Source organism: Gopherus flavomarginatus, chromosome 9, assembly GCF_025201925.1.
Source record: "Gopherus flavomarginatus isolate rGopFla2 chromosome 9, rGopFla2.mat.asm, whole genome shotgun sequence".
Taxonomy (NCBI): Eukaryota; Metazoa; Chordata; order Testudines; family Testudinidae; genus Gopherus; species Gopherus flavomarginatus.
The window spans coordinates 20,065,294-20,084,722 of NC_066625.1; the positions used below are offsets into that span (position 1 = coordinate 20,065,294).

Below are 19,429 nucleotides of genomic sequence, written 5' to 3' on the forward strand. Positions count from 1 at the left end.
AAAATGGAAACTAGGTCAGATCACGAAGGATGAATATAGGCAAATAACACAGGAATGCAGAGGCAAGATTAGAAAAGCAAAGGCACAAAATGAACTCAAACTAGCTATGGGAATAAAGGGAAACAAGAAGACTTTTTATCAATACATTAGAAGCAAGAGGAAGACTAAGGACAGGGTAGGCCCACTGCTCAATGAGGAGGGGGTAACAGTAACGGGAGACTTGGAAATGGCAGAGATGCTTAATGACTTCTTTGTTTCGGTCTTCACTGAGAAGTCTGAAGGAATGTCTAGTATAGTGAATGCTTACGGGAAGAGGGTAGATTTAGAAGAGAAAATAAGGAAAGAGCAAGTTAAATATCACTTAGAAAAGTTAGATGCCTGCAAGTCACCAGGGCCTGATGAAATGCATCCTAGAATACTCAAGGAGTTAATAGAAGAGGTATCTGAGCCTCTAGCTATTATCTTTGGGAAATCATGGGAGACGGGGGAGATTCCAGAAGACTGGAAGGGGGCAAATATAGTGCCCATCTATAAAAAGGGAAATAAAAACAACCCAGGAAACTACAGACCAGTTAGTTTAACTTCTGTGCCAGGGAAGATAATGGAGCAGGTAATCAAAGAAATCATCTGCAAACACTTGGAAGGTGGTAAGGTGATAGGGAATAGCCAGCATGGATTTGTAAAGAACAAATCGTGTCAAACTAATCTAATAACGTTCTTTGATAGGATAACGAGCCTTGTGGATAAGGGAGAAGCAGTGGATGTGATATATCTAGACTTCAGTAAGGCATTTGATACGGTCTCGCATTATATTCTTATAGATAAGCTAGGAAAGTACAATTTAGATGGGGCTACTATAAGGTGGGTGCATAACTGGCTGGATAACCGCACTCAGAGAGTAGTTGTTAATGGCTCCCAATCCTGCTGGAAAGGTATAACAAGTGGGGTTCTGCAGAGTTCTGTTTTGGGTCCGGTTCTGTTCAATATCTTCATCAACGATTTAGATGTTGGCATAGAAAGTATGCTTATTAAGTTTGCGGACGATACCAAACTGGGAGGGATTGCAACTGCTTTGGAGGACAGGGTCAAAATTCAAAATGATCTGGACAAGTTGGAGAAATGGTCTGAGGTAAACAGGATGAAGTTCAATAAAGATAAATGCAAAGTGCTCCACTTAGGAAGGAACAATCAGTTTCACACATACAGAATGGGAAGAGACTGTCTAGGAAGGAGTATGGCAGAAAGAGATCTAGGGGTCGTAGCGGACCACGAGCTTAATATGAGTCAACAGTGTGATACTGTTGCAAAAAAAAAGCAAACGTGATTCTGGGATGCATTAACAGGTGTGTTGTAAACAAGACACGAGAAGTCATTCTTCCGCTTTACTCTGCGCTGGTTAGGCCTCAACTGGAGTATTGTGTCCAGTTCTGGGCACCGCATTTCAAGAAAGATGTGGAGAAATTGGAGAGGGTCCAGAGAAGAGCAACAAGAATGATTAAAGGTCTTGAGAACATGACCTATGAAGGAAGGCTGAAGGAATTGGGTTTGTTTAGTTTGGAAAAGAGAAGACTGAGAGGGGACATGATAGCAGTTTTCAGGTATCTAAAAGGGTGTCATCAGGAGGAGGGAGAAAACTTGTTCACCTTAGCCTCCAATGATAGAACAAGAAGCAATGGGCTTAAACTGCAGCAAGAGAGATTTAGGTTGGACATTAGGAAAAAGTTCCTAACTGTCAGGGTAGTTAAACACTGGAATAGATTGCCTAGGGAAGTTGTGGAATCTCCATCTCTGGAGATATTTAAGAGTAGGTTAGATAAATGTCTATCAGGGATGGTCTGGACAGTATTTGGTCCTGCCATGATGGCAGGGGACTGGACTCGATGACCTCTCGAGGTCCCTTCCAGTCCTAGAGTCTATGAGTCTATGAGTCTATGATATCTGATCGATTGGGGGAGTAATAATGGGCAAAAATCCAAGGAGGAATTAGTGCTGTCTTCACCTTGCCAGTAACATTCCATCTCTCTGATATTCTTAGATTAGCAGAATCTTTTTTAAATCAATGTCAGCATGTTACTTTCCCTAGTGTGAAGTCAGGAGGTAGCAGCTGACACATGTCTTCAGGAGACTATAGCACATGAAGTTTTATTATATGGCAATTGCTGCCTTCTTGCAGTACAAGAAAATAGGCCATGTTTGTTTGTCTTGTGAAAGGTTTGTTTGTTCGTTTGTTTTTAACTCCAAAGCTACTATATAAAGTTCTAGATTAGTGAAATAACGTTCTTTAAATTCTCATTTTTATCATTTAAATCAGTCTGAGGCACCCAGTAGTTGGTATACACAGCTTCACGCTTCATTCCACATGCATCTGAAGCACCAGTGTATGACTTAGTTCTGAAGTTAATAGGAATATTTGATTTTGTGCACTTGATTTACAAATGTCTCCTGGGTCTATGGGTTCTTAAGTGCTTATATCCCTAGCAGTGTGAAAATGCCTTTCGTTTCATTGAAGTGTGGGTTCTGTCTTGATAACTAATTATATTTCTTTTTTTTTTTTCTGTTTGTGCAAACTGATTGCTAACTTTCACATTTAATTGTCCTGTGTAAAATACATCATTCTGAAATTGCTTTAAAATTTTTCTTTTTAAACTACTCAGGTGTTTCTCTAAAGATTGGGATGTTACTGAATATGGAGTGTGTGAGTTGGCAGATATAATATCAGAAATTCCAGATACAACAATCTGTTTGTCTCAGCAAGACAGTGAAATGGTAATTTGTATCCCCAAAAGAGGTATGGCCATATCATCATTTTGATTTGTAAAATAATAGTTTATTAATTTATAAAAATAACATTCTGCCTTCACTATTGCCAGTATATTTTGTGTTCTCACATAACTTCAAATTAGCTAATTGGGTAAAGCAAATACAAATACAAATGTATAATTAAGATGTCCCTCTCCTCTCCTTTAACGGTTTTTTGTGTACTTGTTGCCAGATTATGCCATTATATTATCATAATCCCATGATTGAGAGGTAGTTATGTATAATCCTAGCCATTTAAAAAGCAAAATTTCTGTAATGGAATAAATGGAATGTTATGTTGTTAGTGTCATATTTTGTATTCATTTTACTAGGTAATATTGAGTTTAGTTAAACTTTGTGCAGGATGGCTAGAGGGGGAGAAATTGTTGGAGTATGAGACAAGAAAACTTGCTTAGTAAATACTGCACAGTGATTGCCACGTGATTTATTATTTTACAAAGTAAATATGTAAACATGGCAGAGACTTTCTGCTGTATTGGCAAGTTCTTCCAACAAAAAAAAGTGTGTTTTTTTTGTAGCTGATACGAAGCTAAAAATATGCTAATGTTGATGCCCTGTATTTTCTTTATATATCCTTTCTTGCTTTGTAAACTAACTACGTTTTAATGTCTTTCACTTTCAGAACGTACCCAGGAAGAAATTGAAAGAACAAAGCAATTCTCTAAGGAGGTAGTTGACTTGCTGCGTCATCAACCCCATTTCCGAATGCCCTTTAATAAATTTATTCCTTCTTACCACCACCACTTTGGCCGTCAATGCAAACTTGCTTATTATGGGTTTACCAAACTCCTTGAACTTTTTGAAGCCATACCAGATGTCTTGCAAGTAAGTTCTAGAAATGTTAAGGTATATTTAAGCATTTTTCAGATCATACCGGAATAGAATGTATTTTTACTATCATCAAGAGCTATTTCCAGGTAGTTAACTTCACTAGGAGTTGTGAATTGTGTATCTGCCTGCACTTCTAACCTTTCATGATTACACTTGGTTGGCTAGTTATATTTACTATTTTTCATAGACCACAGAAAGTGTGTGTGTGTGTGTGTGTGTGTGTGTGTGTGTGTGTGTTTGTTTATTTATTTATTTATTTATTTTAAAGGACGCTATCAGGTTAAAGACTTAAGTTTTTGTGTGTGTGTGTTTTTTTTTTTAAGTTTCTGTAACGAACCTTAAATTATTGAAACTGAATTTTAAAAATCTAGTTCACAACAAACTTTTATTTACTTTCTCTGTTTCACTTAGTTTAGACAATAAAAGCAGACTAAATTCAGTAGCTTAAGCAAGACTTACTTGATTGTCTCTCTTGAGGAATGTCTGTTAACTCTGCTTGCTTTCATGTAGATACCTTATGTAAAGTAGCTGAATCGTTATGTAAAATAGTCACATAAATATCTAATATCCTTTACTGAATGTTAGTTGCAAACTGGATTTTCCGGTCAGTTTAGGTAAGTAACTTCATTAACAAAGAGTAACTTAAAATTAAAAAATGATTTCATTTTATTTAAGGTATTAGAATGCGGAGAGGAAAAAATTCTGACTCTGACAGAGGTGGAACGGGTCAAAGCTCTAGCAGCCCAGTTAGTTAAACTGCTGCGATCTCAGAAAGACAACTGTCTTATGATGACTGATTTACTTACAGAATACAGTAAAACGTTTGGTTACACATTGCGCCTTCATGACTACGATGTCAGCTCAGTTCTAGCTTTAATGCAAAAACTTTGCCACGTTGTGAAGGTAAACTGTTTTTAGTGTGGTCTTTTATTATTAAAAAAAAAAAAGGCATGATTTCATGTTTGTAGAACCAAAGACATTAAATTCCCTGTCTAAACTGTTTTTAAATATCAAGATTGCATGTTTAATTGATATTTTTACTTTATTTCATTGCAATGGGAATCATTGGGTTTCCCCCTCCCTTTGAAATTCCTTAGTGTTCTGCTCAGAGAATTGGTGCTTTGACTTTTTCTGATTGAAAGAAAATACATAGACCTGTAAACGGCTTTGTCCTATAAAGCACCAGAGACTATAAAACTGCTGCAGCAGAATTATTTCCAAAGTCAAAATATTTCCATGTAGAAAGCTTTTTTTCTTTTATAGTTTAGATTATCTAATGGAAAATATTTGTATCCAAAAAGGCCTAACCTATTTTATACCCATTTTATAGAACTGCGACTTACTCATTTTTCTTCTGTTTTTTAACATCAAACTTCGTCAGGTTGCTGACACAGAATCTGGTAAACAGATTCAGCTGATTAATAGAAAGTCTCTACGTACTCTGACTGCACAACTACTGGTATTGATGATGTCTTGGGATGAAACCACCTTTCTTTCCGTTGACGAGCTTAAAAGGCATTATGAAACTATCCACAGTGCTCCCCTTAATCCATGTGAATATGGATTTATGACCTTAACTGAACTCCTGAAGAGTCTGCCTTACTTGGTTGAGGTATGGAAACTACTAGGAAAGCTGATTTGGTTTTTAGAACCATACTTAAAACTTATCCATGTTATTTGGCTTTAGTTATGACACAGTTATGTGGTGCTTCCATGTATTTTCAAAGGATATTACTGAGACTAACAGAAGCGTAAGTTTATATGGTGACATTTCTTTGCTTTTGTGCAGGTTTTTACCAATGATGTGGCAGAAGAATATGTGAAACTTACAAATCTGTATTTGTTTGCAAAGAATGTGAGGTCTTTGCTTCACACGTACCACTATCAGCAGATCTTCCTTCACGAGTTCCCAACAGCATATAGCAAATATACAGGAGAAGTGTTGCAGCCCAAAATATATGGATATAATAGTCTAGAAGAGCTCTTGGGAGCAATTCCACAGGTCTGAAGAACTTTATTACTGCATCATAATCTTTATTTAAGATTCCTGAATGGCTTCAGTAAACAGTTTCTTAGAGCATTTAATTTAAATACATTATGCAACTGAAATTCTGCTTCATACTCTGTATGATCTGCTGCTATAGTTACAAAGAAATTCATAATAGACATGTTACATATTTTAACAATCTCAATTTTGCTGGACTGGACTGGTCAACAGAGCCATATTTACTCAGCGTATTCATTGCTTGAATCAAATGAATGCATATGTAAGTAAAAATGGAGTAATAACTCCATGAACCCCCCCACTCCTTGGTGGATCAGAAATGTTGTTAGCATTCACCAAGTGAGAATTGACTCTTCATATAGTTGCTAAAGAGAAACAATGTATTGCAGTTGCTGAGTTGCATATTTGTGCTAAGTTTACCTGATAATGTCCCAGTAGCCATGTAACTTTGAACCCTTACTACCAATCTAAAAGCCATGGGAATGCCACATATTTGAATTTTAGTGTGGCATCTCAGATGTCAGCCAGTTGGTTTATACACTCTTAGACAGAGATGGGCAAACTACAGCCCAGGGGCCACATCCGGCCCTGCAGATGTTTTAATCTGGCCCTCGAGCTCCCACTACGAAGTGGCGTTTGGGGCTTGCCTTGCTCCAGCCGGGGAGCGGGGTTGGGGTCATGCCCTACTCCACACAGCTCCTGGAAGCAGCGGCACGTCCCTCCTCCGACTCCGAGTAGGGGCAGCCAGGGGGGCTCTGCACACTGTCTCCACTACACGCATTGCCCCTGCAGGTCCCATTGGCCGGGAACCACAGCCAATGGGAACTGCAGGGGCGGCACCTGCAGACAGGGCAGCGTGCAAAGCTGCTAGCCTCATCTCCGCATAGGAACTGGAGGGAGACATGCCGCTGTTTCTGGGAGTTGCTTGAGGTAAGCGCTGCCGGGAGCCTGCCCCCTGACCTCCTTCCAAGCCCCAACCCCCTACCCCGGACCCAGCTGTGATCTCCCTCCCAACCTCCGAATCCCTCAGTCCCAGCCCAGAGCATCCTCCTGCACCCTGAACTCCTCATCCCCAACCCCACCCCAGAGCCTGCACCCCCAGCCGGAGCCCTCACGCACTCCAATTTCCAATTTAGTGAGCATTCATGGCCCGCCATACAATTTCTATACCCAGATTTGACCCTCATGCCAAAAAGTTTTTCCACCCCTGCTCTAAGATATTAAAAAATCTTTGGTCTTAAGCTTTTCAAGTAAACTAATCTTTTTGGAGAGCAGTTTACAGTAACAGCTCCCCAATCTGTTTTGAAAATATGGGGCTGAAAAATGCATGAGCTTCAGACATCCTGTTGTGCTGTTTAGCATCTCTTTATTTATTGAGACAAGACTTCTAATTGGGCAATCTAATGTGAATAGTATGAGTTAGCTTGCATTCCTTTAGAAATTTTTTCATAGTGTGTGAGAACTAGGGAGTAGTATGGATTAGGTGTTGAGGTTAGTGTGTGCACTCTGGTTACGTTGTTCTTTTTGTCTTGTAGGTGGTCTGGATCAAAGGACATGGGCATAAGAGAATTGTAGTACTAAAGAATGACATGAAAAGTAAGTAAGCCAATTGAACTTTATAAGCCAACTATCACACTGACATTTACAAGTATCTTTTTAGAGGTGATCAGAGACAAATTAACTTGCCTTTTTTTGAAGCTCGTTTTAGCTCACCCAGTTTTTCCCCTGCTGATCATGTGGATGATCATGGAAATCAACTTACTGACAGTAATGGACACATGGAGATTCTAGGATCCACTGCATCAATGGAATCAAAACTAGGAACACCTAGCAATGGTAATGCAAACTTAATGTATATAAAGTTCTTCAGTCTATGGAGAAATACACTGAAAGCAGCATGGGGAAAGAGCTGTGTGACTTAGTTATTTGAAGTAAACTTCTGTGATGTAAGGAATTTTTAAAGCTATCAGACTTCTTTCACAAAGGTGTTAGACATACATTCCTCTTTATGTGAGGTGGAGCCTGTTTCTGTGTGCTTCTGAAGTTTGATATTCCAAGTTGCAGAAAACCTTTTTCAGATGAGTTCCCTTACTTCCCTTCGCCTCCATGGAAGTTGAAGACATGCTAAAGTGAAATTAAATGCAAATGATGATGGCCTACTAGGGGATTCCACGAGCAGAGTACCTGTACCTTGACGTGCAGCTGTAGTACTTCCTTTTTTTGCATATAATTTGCAGCCTTTGCTCTCCCTCGCTGCTGCTACATCTGCTAATAGCAGCGGTAGTTCTGTTGGTGTAGTCTTTTTTTCCAGCTGCAGGTAGGCAGGAGCCTGGGCCTTGTTGCACAGACCTTGCCATGGTTACCAATTCCTTTGTCACCTCCATGCTGGATTACTATAATAGAATGGCCCTTGAGACAGAAGCTTTAGTTGATGTTGGGAGGAACCTACTAGGTCTATTTCTGTGAGGAGTAGGATAATGTGCCCTGGACTCACTACTGATTCAGGTATCAGAGGGGTAGCCTTGTTAGTCTGGATCTGTAAAAGCAGTAGAGTGTCCTGTGGCACCTTATAGACTAACAGACATTTTGGAGCATGAGCTGTCGTGGGTGAATACCCACGCATCTGACGAAGTGGGTATTCACCCACGAAAGCTCATGCTCCAAAACGTCTGTTAGTCTATAAGGTGCCACAGGACACTCTGCTGCTTTTACTGATTCAGGGTATGTCTACACTACAGAAACTCTGCTGGCCTAGCTGCATTGCCATAGGTATGCTGGTATATAACCCTGTAGTGTAGACATAACCTACACTGATGGAAGGGGTTCATCTACTTCCCCGAGCTACAGTGGAAGCATTCTTCTGACAACATAGCTGTGCCTACACTGGGGGTTAGGTCAGCATAGCTGTGTCGGTCAGGGGGTGTGGATTTTTCACACCTATGATAAGTTGACATAGCTACATCCAACTTTTACATCCAGGCCTCGTTCAAGATGCAATTAAATACGTTCTTTAACATCGTACCTGGTTAGGATCAGTTCTTTAAGAGAACATGTCCTCTTGCAATGGTTGGTAGGAGCTTGGTACGCCTACATGGAAATAGTGTCTGAGTATGGCAGCTGACTTGCTTGCTTAAAAGCTCTTCCTCGGGAACTTACTCCCTTGCCTCTCTCCCTTTCAGGGTCCAAGCTTGACGAACGTCAGGTCATGTTACAAGAAGTTGGGGTGTGTCAGGCTTTGGGTTGAACAAATTTCAGTTTGGGTTTAGTCAGTAAATCCCCTTAAAAGATTTTTGCTGCAGACTTAGCATTTATCAGCTATTAATATATTTACTATGGCATTTAGGTATTTAAAATTGGTGATATTCTGAAAGATATTTTGAAAGATTTTATTTTTGCAGTTTCTAATCACACTGAACAAGAACTCCTTTGCCTCACAAATACATCACCTGTTGACCTCTTGTGTGAACCAGTTCCTTCCTGCCTACCATCCCCACAACTGAGACCTGATCCAGTCATTCTTGAATCTGCAGACCTCATTCAGTTTGAGGAACGCACTCCACCTCTATCTGGTAAGAATTAATAGCCATAGGCAGGTATCTGGAAGCTAGGTCTACATTTACAGTGGCCCATAGAGTAGACACTGCATGCCCAGCTAGAATAAGTATAAATAGCAGTGTATGTGGTGAGAGACAGGTTAGGCAAGTAGAGTACCCTATGTGCCTGAGTCTCCAGGTAATATACTCTACATGGCTCTCTACATGCTTAAGCAGTGCCTCCCTTCTCTACACTGCTGCTTTTAGCAGTGCAGTGTCCCATTGCCTCCTCTCTGCCAGAACCTTTCCCTGCTGGAGCCTTTCACTGTGACACGTAGCGACACATGTAGTGCCTGTACTCTACACCTCACCTTAACTGTAGACCTAGCCTACGTGGTACTTATCAGACTTCACTGATAACTTTTTTTAAAATTTGAAAATGAAACATCAAACAAATGGCTGATCATGATCCACTGACTTCTTATGGATTTGCTTCCAATATATTGCACCTTATATGGAGGTGTTCCATCTGAAGCTGTCAGTGCTTTACAAACAATTAATCGACAGTGCTCTTGTGAGGTAAATGCAGAATTTTACAGAAATCACTTCCTCCTCAATAAAGATGCAGTCGTCATTACAGTGGCACATGGCAGTAATTTAGCGACCTGCAGCAGCTCTTTAACAGTAGTTTTACAGTACTTCACATGAAGTATTTGAGATGGTTTATTGTGGTTTGTGAATTAGACCCATTTTACAGATAGATAAACCAAGACAAATATTTAGTGTTAAAACCAAACATCAAATTAACAGCAGAGATGAGAACTGAATCAGTGCGCCATGGTTCTTAAATCTGCTAGTCACACTTCCGCACAGAGGGAACTCTTTATCAAATGATTCTCATAGATTCATAGACTTAAGGTCAGAAGGGACCATTATGATCATCTAGTCTAACCTCCTGCACAATGCAGGCCACAGAATCTCACCCACCAGCTCCTGTAACAAACCCCTAACTTATGTCTGAATTATTGAAGTCCTCAAATCATGGTTTAAAGACCTCAAGGTGCAGAGAATCCTCCAGCAAGTGACCCATGCCCCACGCAGCAGAGGAAGACAAAAAACCTCCAGGGCCTCTGCCAATCTGCCCTGGAGGAAAATTCCATCCTGACCCCAAATATGGCTATCAATGCATAGCCGTAAACATATCTGATTTTGAAAATAAAATATTTGTAAATAATTTAGCTGTTGTATTTATTTTAGAGATGATGATTCTAACAGAAGAAGAAAAAAACAGACTTGTTACCACAGTAGCAAAAAGAAACTTGAGCTGTGGCCCTGTGGTATCTAGTGCCACAGAGAATTCTTCAGTGCCTCCTTACCAATCTTCTGAAACTCAACTAAGCAAGGAAGCAATGGACAGCCCATCCAAAAAGCAACACAAAAACAAAGTGAAATTGGCAGCAAACTTTTCACTTGCACCTGTAACCAAGCTTTAAATTTTCTTCTAGTGGGAAAGACAAATACTGTTGGACTCTGCACAAAAATATAGCTATTTGGTAGCCCTTATGTATTTTAATGAGAAGGCTTAGAAGTCACTTAATTTGTATTTAGATGTATTCTGTGAAGATTTTGTTCTTTTTACACTGAACACAGCTGTCAGCAGGGCAAACTATTTTTATTATTTTGAAAAAACTTCCAGTATTCATTAAATTATTCTTAACAAGTTTTACTCCGCCCCCTCCCCCCCAAACCAATTGTGTTCATTTACAGCAAAATATGCTCAACTAAAGTGGAATGGATTTTATTTTCTTTAAGCCTCATCGGTGGTGTAATCCTACATGTAGCATAATATATTCTATAGGCTGTTGCTTACTGATTGTTTCAGACAGTATTAGTAAAATGCATGATCTGTCTTTAAAAGCCTGTTGAGAAATTTTAACCGTTACTGGATTGGAATGACTGTGTGGTGGGTTTTTGATTGTATTGAGGGAAAGCTTATGTTATGTGCACCTTCTGGTGATTTGTAATTGCATTGTAATTCCTTTCACGTAAAGATGTCTGTAGAAGATTATGTGGATTTATTGCAAAATTTGTTTTAAATGTTTTGTGAAACTTTCAGTTCCGTCGAGGAGCTTTCTAGGAAGTTGAGGATGTTTTAAGCTTCCCTTTTATGTTTAGTTCCAGTTTGACATGGATTGGGTTAAGGAAAAAAGATTGTCTTGGTGTCATGAATTTAAAGTAAAATGAAGACACACTCTTGTGTTTGGAAATGAGGTTACTAGGAAGATTCCAATATTTGTAAAATATGCATTTAATGCATAAATTATGGATCATAGAGCAGGTGATATAAAGTGCTATAAGATGGAAGATATTGATGTTATTTCCACTTGCAAGGAAAGTTCTAGCTGTATGTGGAAATGCCAAGGTTATTCTGCTTAACCTTGTTTTCTATTTTTTAAGCATGTTTGGTAAATGGGAAGCTTATTCTTCATCACGTTGTCTTTTAACTGTGTCTGTTTTTATTCTAATATTTACTTCTAGTGTTTGGAAGCTTTTTTCAGTTTTTTGTGGTATTTTGTGTTGGCTTTTGGAAAGGCCAGCCTTTGGAAGGAAGGTAAACCAGTGGGAATGACCTTATTTCTAGTTGGCTGAAATGTCCTGTGAGTGAGGCTTTATACCCATTTTGGGTAAACTTGGCATTTACAATGGGTTGTATTTGCCAGGCAGACTAAATTTCCTGTAAAATTGAAAGAACGTATACCTAAGGTTTTCCACTGGTTGAATGGTTTCTTTTTTAGATGGATTATATTTTGTAATGTACAAGAGAGATGGAAAGTGGGCTCAGATTTCATAGCCAGCAGTTGAAAATGCCACGAAATAATGGCTATAGACAGAATTTTACAAGTCAGATTTTGTTAAAAAATCTTTTAAATATAGCCAAGTATTACCAATACTAAACTTACAGCCATTATGAATACAGGGAAACACTTGGAAGTTTTTCTGAGCATTATGGCACAGTGTTTGAGTCCTTATTAAACCTCTACAGACATAGTGTTAAAGAAAGCAGAAACAGAATGTACATTTTTTTAGAATGCTTTTAATAATTTCATGAGTTAAATGTAATACATCTGCTATCACCTTACATGGATTTTGTAAGGTTAACAGTGATCATTTAGATCTTTGTTTCAGTAGTGTGTGCAAAAAATTGTAAAATCTATATTTTCATGAGATACAATTACAAGTCATCCAGAGTGCTAAGTAAACCAAATAATTGATGCTATAGAGGAAAAATGGAGGTACAACTCTGTACTATGTTTATGTGAATGTGGTGGTTATACCATTTATGGAGGTCAGCATATATATATATATATTTTTGATTCATGTGTAATTCTGATTCAATTGCTGTTTGAAAGTAATAGAATACATTTTGGGGAAGTTGTGTTCATACAGTAACAAAATAGCCAATTGAATTGCAATATATTTTTTTATCCAGAGGTTAATTGAATGATGTGACTTACTGATTCAAAACTATTAGGACCGTGATATTCTTTAATTTACAAATTAATTGTACTAATTTAGATTCATGTCTGTTTAAAAAAAAAAATGTCACTGAAGCCCTCAACTTATGTGCGCTATATCTTCTCGGGGTGGGAGGGGGAAGAAGAATGTTTTTCATAGCTGTCTATTTTGTTAGACACTTTCTTTTGTGGCTCAAGTGCTGTTTTGTGTGTTGGGACCAAACGGTTGTGTCAATAAAATTTTCAAGCAAGCATATAACTCTTGCCTTATTTACCTAAGAACAGACAAATATCTTAGAATTCTTGTTTACTACTTTTCCCCCTACTCACACCAAGTTCAGTCATCCCGGCAAAGTAAAGCAGTAAAACGTTTGTTCTGTAAAAACCCAGATTAAAACCAACAGCAAACCTTCCCATGAAATTCTTTAAAATTCCAGTTATGCAATTTAGATACAAATATATTCCTTGTGCAGTTTTTGAAGAGCTGGATGAGCGTACCAGAAGTCCTGAAATTTTACTAGTCTAGATTTTTAAAAAAAGGTGTTTCTTTTAATGAAAACTCCTCAAGTGTTTATATGTTATTGGCACAAAGGCTGCTTCATATACATCATAGGTCCTGATTGAATAAGCACTACTTTCAATAGGGAAGTGAGCAATTTTAGTTGCAGCTACTTAATTTAAGATTAATGGAGAACTTGTATAAAATACCCAGGTAAACAAGATGAATGCCATAAATTATTGCTCTTAAATGGGGGAGAAATGAAGGTGGGTAGAAGCAAAAGGATTCTCTAGAACTGCTGTTGTAGTTTAATGAAAACTGTAACCGCTGTCCCATAATTACAATCACACACACTCCATTTTTTTTTTTTTTAGGGTTGACAACCCTCCCGATTTTTTGCCAGGAGTCTCCTGGAATCAGACTCTATTTCCCAGAGGCTACTGAAGCCAAACAGGAAGATTTTAGTCTGCTAAAAATCTGGCAGTGCAACGGGGCTAAGGCAAGCTCCCTACCTGCCCAGGCTCTGCACAGCTCCTGGAAGTGTCTGGCACATCCCTGCTGCCCAAGGGGGAGAGAGGGCAGGGGACTCTGCACACTGCCCTGAGTGCCAACGTCGCAGTTCCTATTGGCCAGGAACTGCAGCCAGTGGGAGCTGTGGGAGCGGTGCCTGCAGGCAGGGGCATCTCGTGGAACTGCCTGCCCCTCCCGCTGCAGGGGCCGGACGTGCAGGCCGCTTCTGGCAGCAGTGCGGGGCCAGGGTAGGCATAGTGGCTGCTGCTGACCAGAAGCCGACCGAGGTAAGTGCCACCCAGCCAGAGCCTGCACCACAATCCCCTGCCCCAGCCCTGAGCCCCCTTCCAGAGCCCTCACCCCCACCCCAGCCCTGAGCCCCGTCCAGCACCTGAACTCCCTCTGAGCTTGCGCCCCTTTTTCCACCTCAAACCCCTGCCCCAGGCTCCCAGAGCCCCCTCCCACCCTCTGAACTCCTCAGCCCCAGCTCAGAGCCTGCACCCCTGCCCCAGCCTGGTGAAAGTGAGTGAGGGTGGGGGAGAGCAAGCAATGGAGGGGAGGCAGGGCCTTGGGGAAGGGTGTTTGGGTTTGTGTGATTAGACAGTGGGCAGCCCTACCTTTTTTAGTTGTGCAAGTTCCCACTGTGTGCACAAATAAAATCATGGTCACAGCTTAACATGGAACTTAACTTCAGCAGACAAATGTTGACTTTTTGGTTTTACTTTATCTTGTTTTAACCATTTATCTTGTTTCATTTTCCCCTTGTCACCCTATCATTTCTTGTAAATAAGTCTTTTCATAGAATCTCAGTTTGTATAAATCAGTAGGCTATAAATTTAATAATTAAGCAAGCAATTGGAAGTGTTTGAGAAATATAGATTGCTAGGTTTGCCCACCTTACATCTTACAAGAGTATAAGGTGTAATATGGAGTAGGTTTTTGTCTTTGGTTTCATGTAACTTTTTTTGTTCCTGTTTGACTACTATTTGCGGGGAGGGTTGAAAACGCAAAGAAGTAGTGGGGAAGGATTTGAGAGTGAAATCAGGTTCCTAAATGAAGAACACCAAAGTACAGCAAGATGAAAAATCACAAATTTACACCCAAAAGTAAGTATCTGGTACTCAATATACAATACACAGCTGTCCATGAAATTCCTCCCTCTGGGGAGCGGGGGAGAGTTTAAAGTTTCATTATTTCTGTAGGCTGAGTGCATTGTACACACCAAGGGTTCATCGCATTCCTCTATTTCCTCCCCTCACAAGATCCCTGTGTCACTCTCCCATGTCACTTTTTATTTAAGGGACCCCCCTGTCCCTGCAACTCCCGTCCCGCATGCAAGGGTCTCTGTATTCCCTCTCCCAATCTTCATTTTCCCACCAGGGTACTTGCTTTCCCTTCCCTATCTCCCCACACCCAAAACCTTGCTTTCTTCATCACCCCTCTACTCCCTGCTTCCCCTCATCACTAAGTCCATGTGCTCCCTGGGTTCCTGCTCCCCTCAGCATTAGCACCCCGCCTTTCCCCCAGGGTCTTGCTTCCCCTATCACTATTGCTACCAGGTTCTCTCCAGCTCCCTACCTTTTCTGCCTCTACTTTCTCCACTACTACTTTCCCATCCCTCTGCTTCCTGCTGTTCCTCCTCCCTTCCCCCCCCCCACCCCCTTACTCTTTTTGCCTTCTTCCCCTAAGTCCCTGGTTCCTCCCTGTAAGTCCTATTTCTGGTAGACTCCAGGTCACAGAAATTTCGCCCAAGACAAGTTAAGCTGCTCCCTCTCATGTAGACAGCAGGGCAGAGAGATTCCTCTTCTGAAGCATCAAAGTCAGGGAGCCATAATATTCCTCTGACTTGGGCTTTTCTGGTGTTCAGAGTTGCACAAAAAATAGAATTGTGTCCATTGATGCCTAGAACGTTCCCTGACATTTTAATTGATTGGATATGGTGCTCAAAAGTTATTGCATTATAGACCAGCAGAGAAACACCATTAAGTTGAGGGTTAGACCTCACTTTGCCTGGCCAAATACTGCCCTCAAGACTAACCAAAATATAATTTTGAATATTCCATGGCAACATATAAAAAAGATTTGGATGCATTTTTAATTATATGTGGTGGTGTCACTGCCACTTTATTGATAGTCACTCTGTATGTGATAATCCTGTATGCTGCATGCTCATGGTATTGTCAAATGATTTCTTATCTCCTGAAGTTAGTCACAGAGCTAAATTCATAAGACAAATTTTAACCTAAATCATGTGTGTGGCATTTGTAATATATTTTGCACAGTCCTGTGGGGGTTTTGTACTTGCCTTCAACTCTTCCCTCAGACCATAAAGGTCCTTCCTAGGAGATGTGGGGGGAGATTTCTTTTTTTTAAAAGGCAAGTTAGGTGCTTAACTTCCCTTTATGCTCTTGAAAAGCTCTCCTTACAACAAGAGTGCAGGTTTCACCCTCTTATTCAGGTGACTTTATCCAAAACTGGACTCAGATTGACTTGATGTCATTTGCACATACCAAAACGTTTCCAACATACCATGGGGTCAGTATTTTATGAATACATAGCACAGTGCACTAGACTTGTTGCCTAAAACACTGACAAATCTGCAGACATAGTCATTTCTGAACTTAATATTTTTCCACAGTAATTTCTCACAATAATATTTTAATTATTCCCAAATACTGGAGCACCATTTAATGCTCTGTGAGCCCTGTGGCCTGAAGCCCTAAACCAGGGGTCAGCAACCTTTCAGCAGTGATGTGCCGAGTCTTCATGTATACACTCTAACTTAAGATTTCATGTGCCAGTAATACATTTTAATGTTTTTTAGAAGGTCTCTCTATAAGTCTATAATATATAACCAAACTACTGTTATATGTAAATTAAACAAGGTTTTCAAAATGTTTCAGAAGCTTATTTAAAATTAAATTAAAATGCAGGTCTTGTTAGTCTAGTGTGATCCTTGCCCTTGCTTTTCCTTGCTGAGTTTTCCAATGTCTGGTGGCACCTATTTAGATACTTTAAGCTGCACACAGGCTTCTGAGTTGTAAGTTGATAACAAGCTGGCAGGAGATCAGTGGCTGGAACCCCAGATCGGAAGCTGAGGTGAGTGGAACTGGCGGCTGGTAGGGCTGAGCAGGGCTGGAAGCCTGGACCCTGTCTTGCAGGGGGCCTGTGCTGGAACTCCAACCGGAAGCAAGGTGAGTGGGGCTGCAGTGAGGACCCCAACTGGTAAGGGGCCAGCAGCCAAAACCCCAGAGCGGCAGTGGGCTGAACAGGTCAGCCCGCCCAGCTCTAAAATTTCAGGGGTGGGCTGAGTGTCTCCGCCAGCCCCCCTCTGGGGTTTCAGCTGCCAGCTCCTGCCAGCCAGGGTCTCAGCCCACTGCCAGCCTGGGGTTCCTTCACCCAGGCCGGCAGCGGGTGCTGAGTGGGACCAGCGGTGGGACCCCAGAGCAGCAGCAGGATGAGAGGCTCAGCCTGCCCCATGTGCCATCAAAAATCGGCTCGCGTGCCGTAGGTTGCCGACCCCTGCCCTAGACAGTAGAGAGCTCACTATTGACACCTGTTGGTGAATAGGGAGAAGTGCGGCCTAGAGCTGCTTGAGAACTCTATGTGGACCGGGGAGCTCTCTGCTGGCATCGGTTGGTTGGCATGGGGAAATGACGGCATGAGCCAGGCCTTACATGACAGTTGGGAGAATTCTGATTAACAGACAGTTAAGTGTTTGAGTTTGGGGGGCAATAAATGCTATTGTCAACTGTGGAAATGTCAGCGCAAGAACTACACCGAAGGTCCCTGGTGTGAGGAGTCTCCGTGGCCAACACTGCAGGCAGGTATAGCTGGGTAGTAGCCTGGGCAGGGCTACAAGGAGAAAGTGGGAAATAGGAGAAGGGGCTCCGGCCTTGTGCTGGGAGAATGCCTTTCTGGTGGTAAGGACTTTGTTAAGAATCCTTTCTACCTCTGATCCCTCTCCAAAGGCTTGGCACAGAGGCAGCTTCAAGACAGTGGATAGCTTGGAGGTAGCAGACTGAGCGGCGGTGGATCTGAGGCAATGGACTCAGCTGAGGAGGATCTGAGGCGATGAGCTGAGTGGGATTTGAGGCAATAGACTGGGGAGCTGAAGCAGATTTGCTGCAAGAGGGGGATTGAGGCTGGGACTGTTCTTAGGATGCCCTGGGCAGGGGAGACTTATCTAATAGGCGCTGTTAATTTATTAATTGTTGGCTTTCCTAAGTTTATTCTGTTGTCCCCACACACACACACACCCCTGCCCCCAGTACATTCTCTTAGTTTTAAACCCCCTGGACGCAGTGCTTGTGAATGGAGGAGTATTGCCCATAAAGGGTGCCTAGGCTGGGGGGGTGGTGTTGGGGTGTGTGTGTGTGTGGTTTCCCAGGTTTCAGGGTGGGAGCCTGAGCCAGTGTTTAACTCCTCAGAAGGAACCTGGCCCTCTTGCTGCTGAGAGTACCTGGCAGAAAGATTTAAGATGCATTTTCATCATTTGATGGCTGTTTTTTTCATGTGTACCACAGTTGTTAATGTGATACGGATATATAAGTACAGAGAGAGAAATGCCTTAGAACTTGAGTGGCTCTATAGTGCCAAGTGTATGTATTGCCAGTTTTCTTTACTATAAATGCTATTGTATTATAGTAATGTTGCACACTTCGATTTATTGGATGAGCCACTCAGGCCACCTCTCTGGAGGATCGCCCACTGGCATGGGTGGTTTGTGAGAGCAGTGTCTGTCTTATGACTAGTCAGTTTAAGGGCTGCCACTGCCAGATGTTCCCCATTGGGCATGGAGGGTTAGATAGTTTCATTGAGGCCAGAAGCACCCATTGCAGTTCCAGGCAAAATAGTTTTTTCTTCCCTTTTCTTGATGTCATTTGTTCATGTCATAAACAGATAGCTAAGGGTTAATGTCTCTTTCACCTGAAGCACCTGACCAGAGGACCAATCAGGAAACCGGATTTTTTCAACTTTGGGTGGAGGGAATTTTGTGTCTGAGGTCTTTGCCTGCCTGCCTGCTTTCTCTGAGCTTTGGAGAAGTAGTTTCTGCTTTCTAATCTTCTGTTTCTAAGTGTAAGGACAAAGAGATCAGATAGTAAGTTATATGGTTTCTTTTCTTTGGTATTTGCATGAATATAAGTGCTGGAGTGCTTTGATTTTGTATTCTTTTTGAATAAGGCTGTTTATTCATATTTCTTTTAAGCAATTAACCCTGTATTTTGTCACCTTAATACAGAGAGACCATTTGTATGTATTTTTCTTTCTTTTTTATATAAAGCTTTCTTTTTAAAAACCTGTTAAAGTTTTCTTTACTGGGAAATTTCAGGGAAATTGAGTCTGTACTCACCAGGGAATTGGTGGGAGGAAGAAATCAGGGGGAGATCTGTGTGTGTGTGTTGGATTTGCTAGCCTGATTTTGCATTCCCTCTGGGTGAAGAGGAAAGTGCTTTTGTTTCCAGGACTGGGAACGGAGAGGGGGAGTCACTCTGTGTAGATTCACAGAGCTTGTGTCTGTGTATCTCTCTAGGAGCACCTGGAGGGGGGAAGGGAAAAAGGATTATTTCCCTTTGTTGTGAGACTCAAGGGATTTGGGTCTTGGGGTCCCCAGGGAAGGTTTTTCAGGTGGACCAGAGTGCCCCAAAACACTCTAATTTTTTGGGTGGTGGCAGCAAGTACCAGGTCCAAGCTGGTAACTAAGCTTGGAGGTTTT

The 19,429-nt window shown here is 41.2% G+C and overlaps 1 protein-coding gene across 4 annotated transcripts in view; it reads left to right on the forward strand.

The window, feature by feature from the left end:
* MARF1 (meiosis regulator and mRNA stability factor 1) overlaps positions 1-14,875 on the forward strand; it is a 40,788-nt gene extending 25,913 nt beyond the window's left edge. For 3 of the 4 annotated variants that reach the window (XM_050967678.1, XM_050967679.1, XM_050967682.1), the window contains 9 exons: positions 2,655-2,788; positions 3,443-3,645; positions 4,327-4,554; positions 5,033-5,263; positions 5,441-5,653; positions 7,192-7,252; positions 7,355-7,492; positions 9,055-9,225; positions 10,447-12,963. In XM_050967678.1, the coding sequence (XP_050823635.1) occupies positions 2,655-2,788; positions 3,443-3,645; positions 4,327-4,554; positions 5,033-5,263; positions 5,441-5,653; positions 7,192-7,252; positions 7,355-7,492; positions 9,055-9,225; positions 10,447-10,682 (1,615 nt within the window). In that variant the 3' untranslated portion in view covers positions 10,683-12,963. Of the gene's footprint in view, positions 1-2,654; positions 2,789-3,442; positions 3,646-4,326; positions 4,555-5,032; positions 5,264-5,440; positions 5,654-7,191; positions 7,253-7,354; positions 7,493-9,054; positions 9,226-10,446; positions 12,964-13,577 lie in introns of those variants that run through there. The other variant, XM_050967681.1, reaches the window with a different exon arrangement.
* The last annotated feature ends 4,554 nt before the right edge of the window (positions 14,876-19,429 follow it).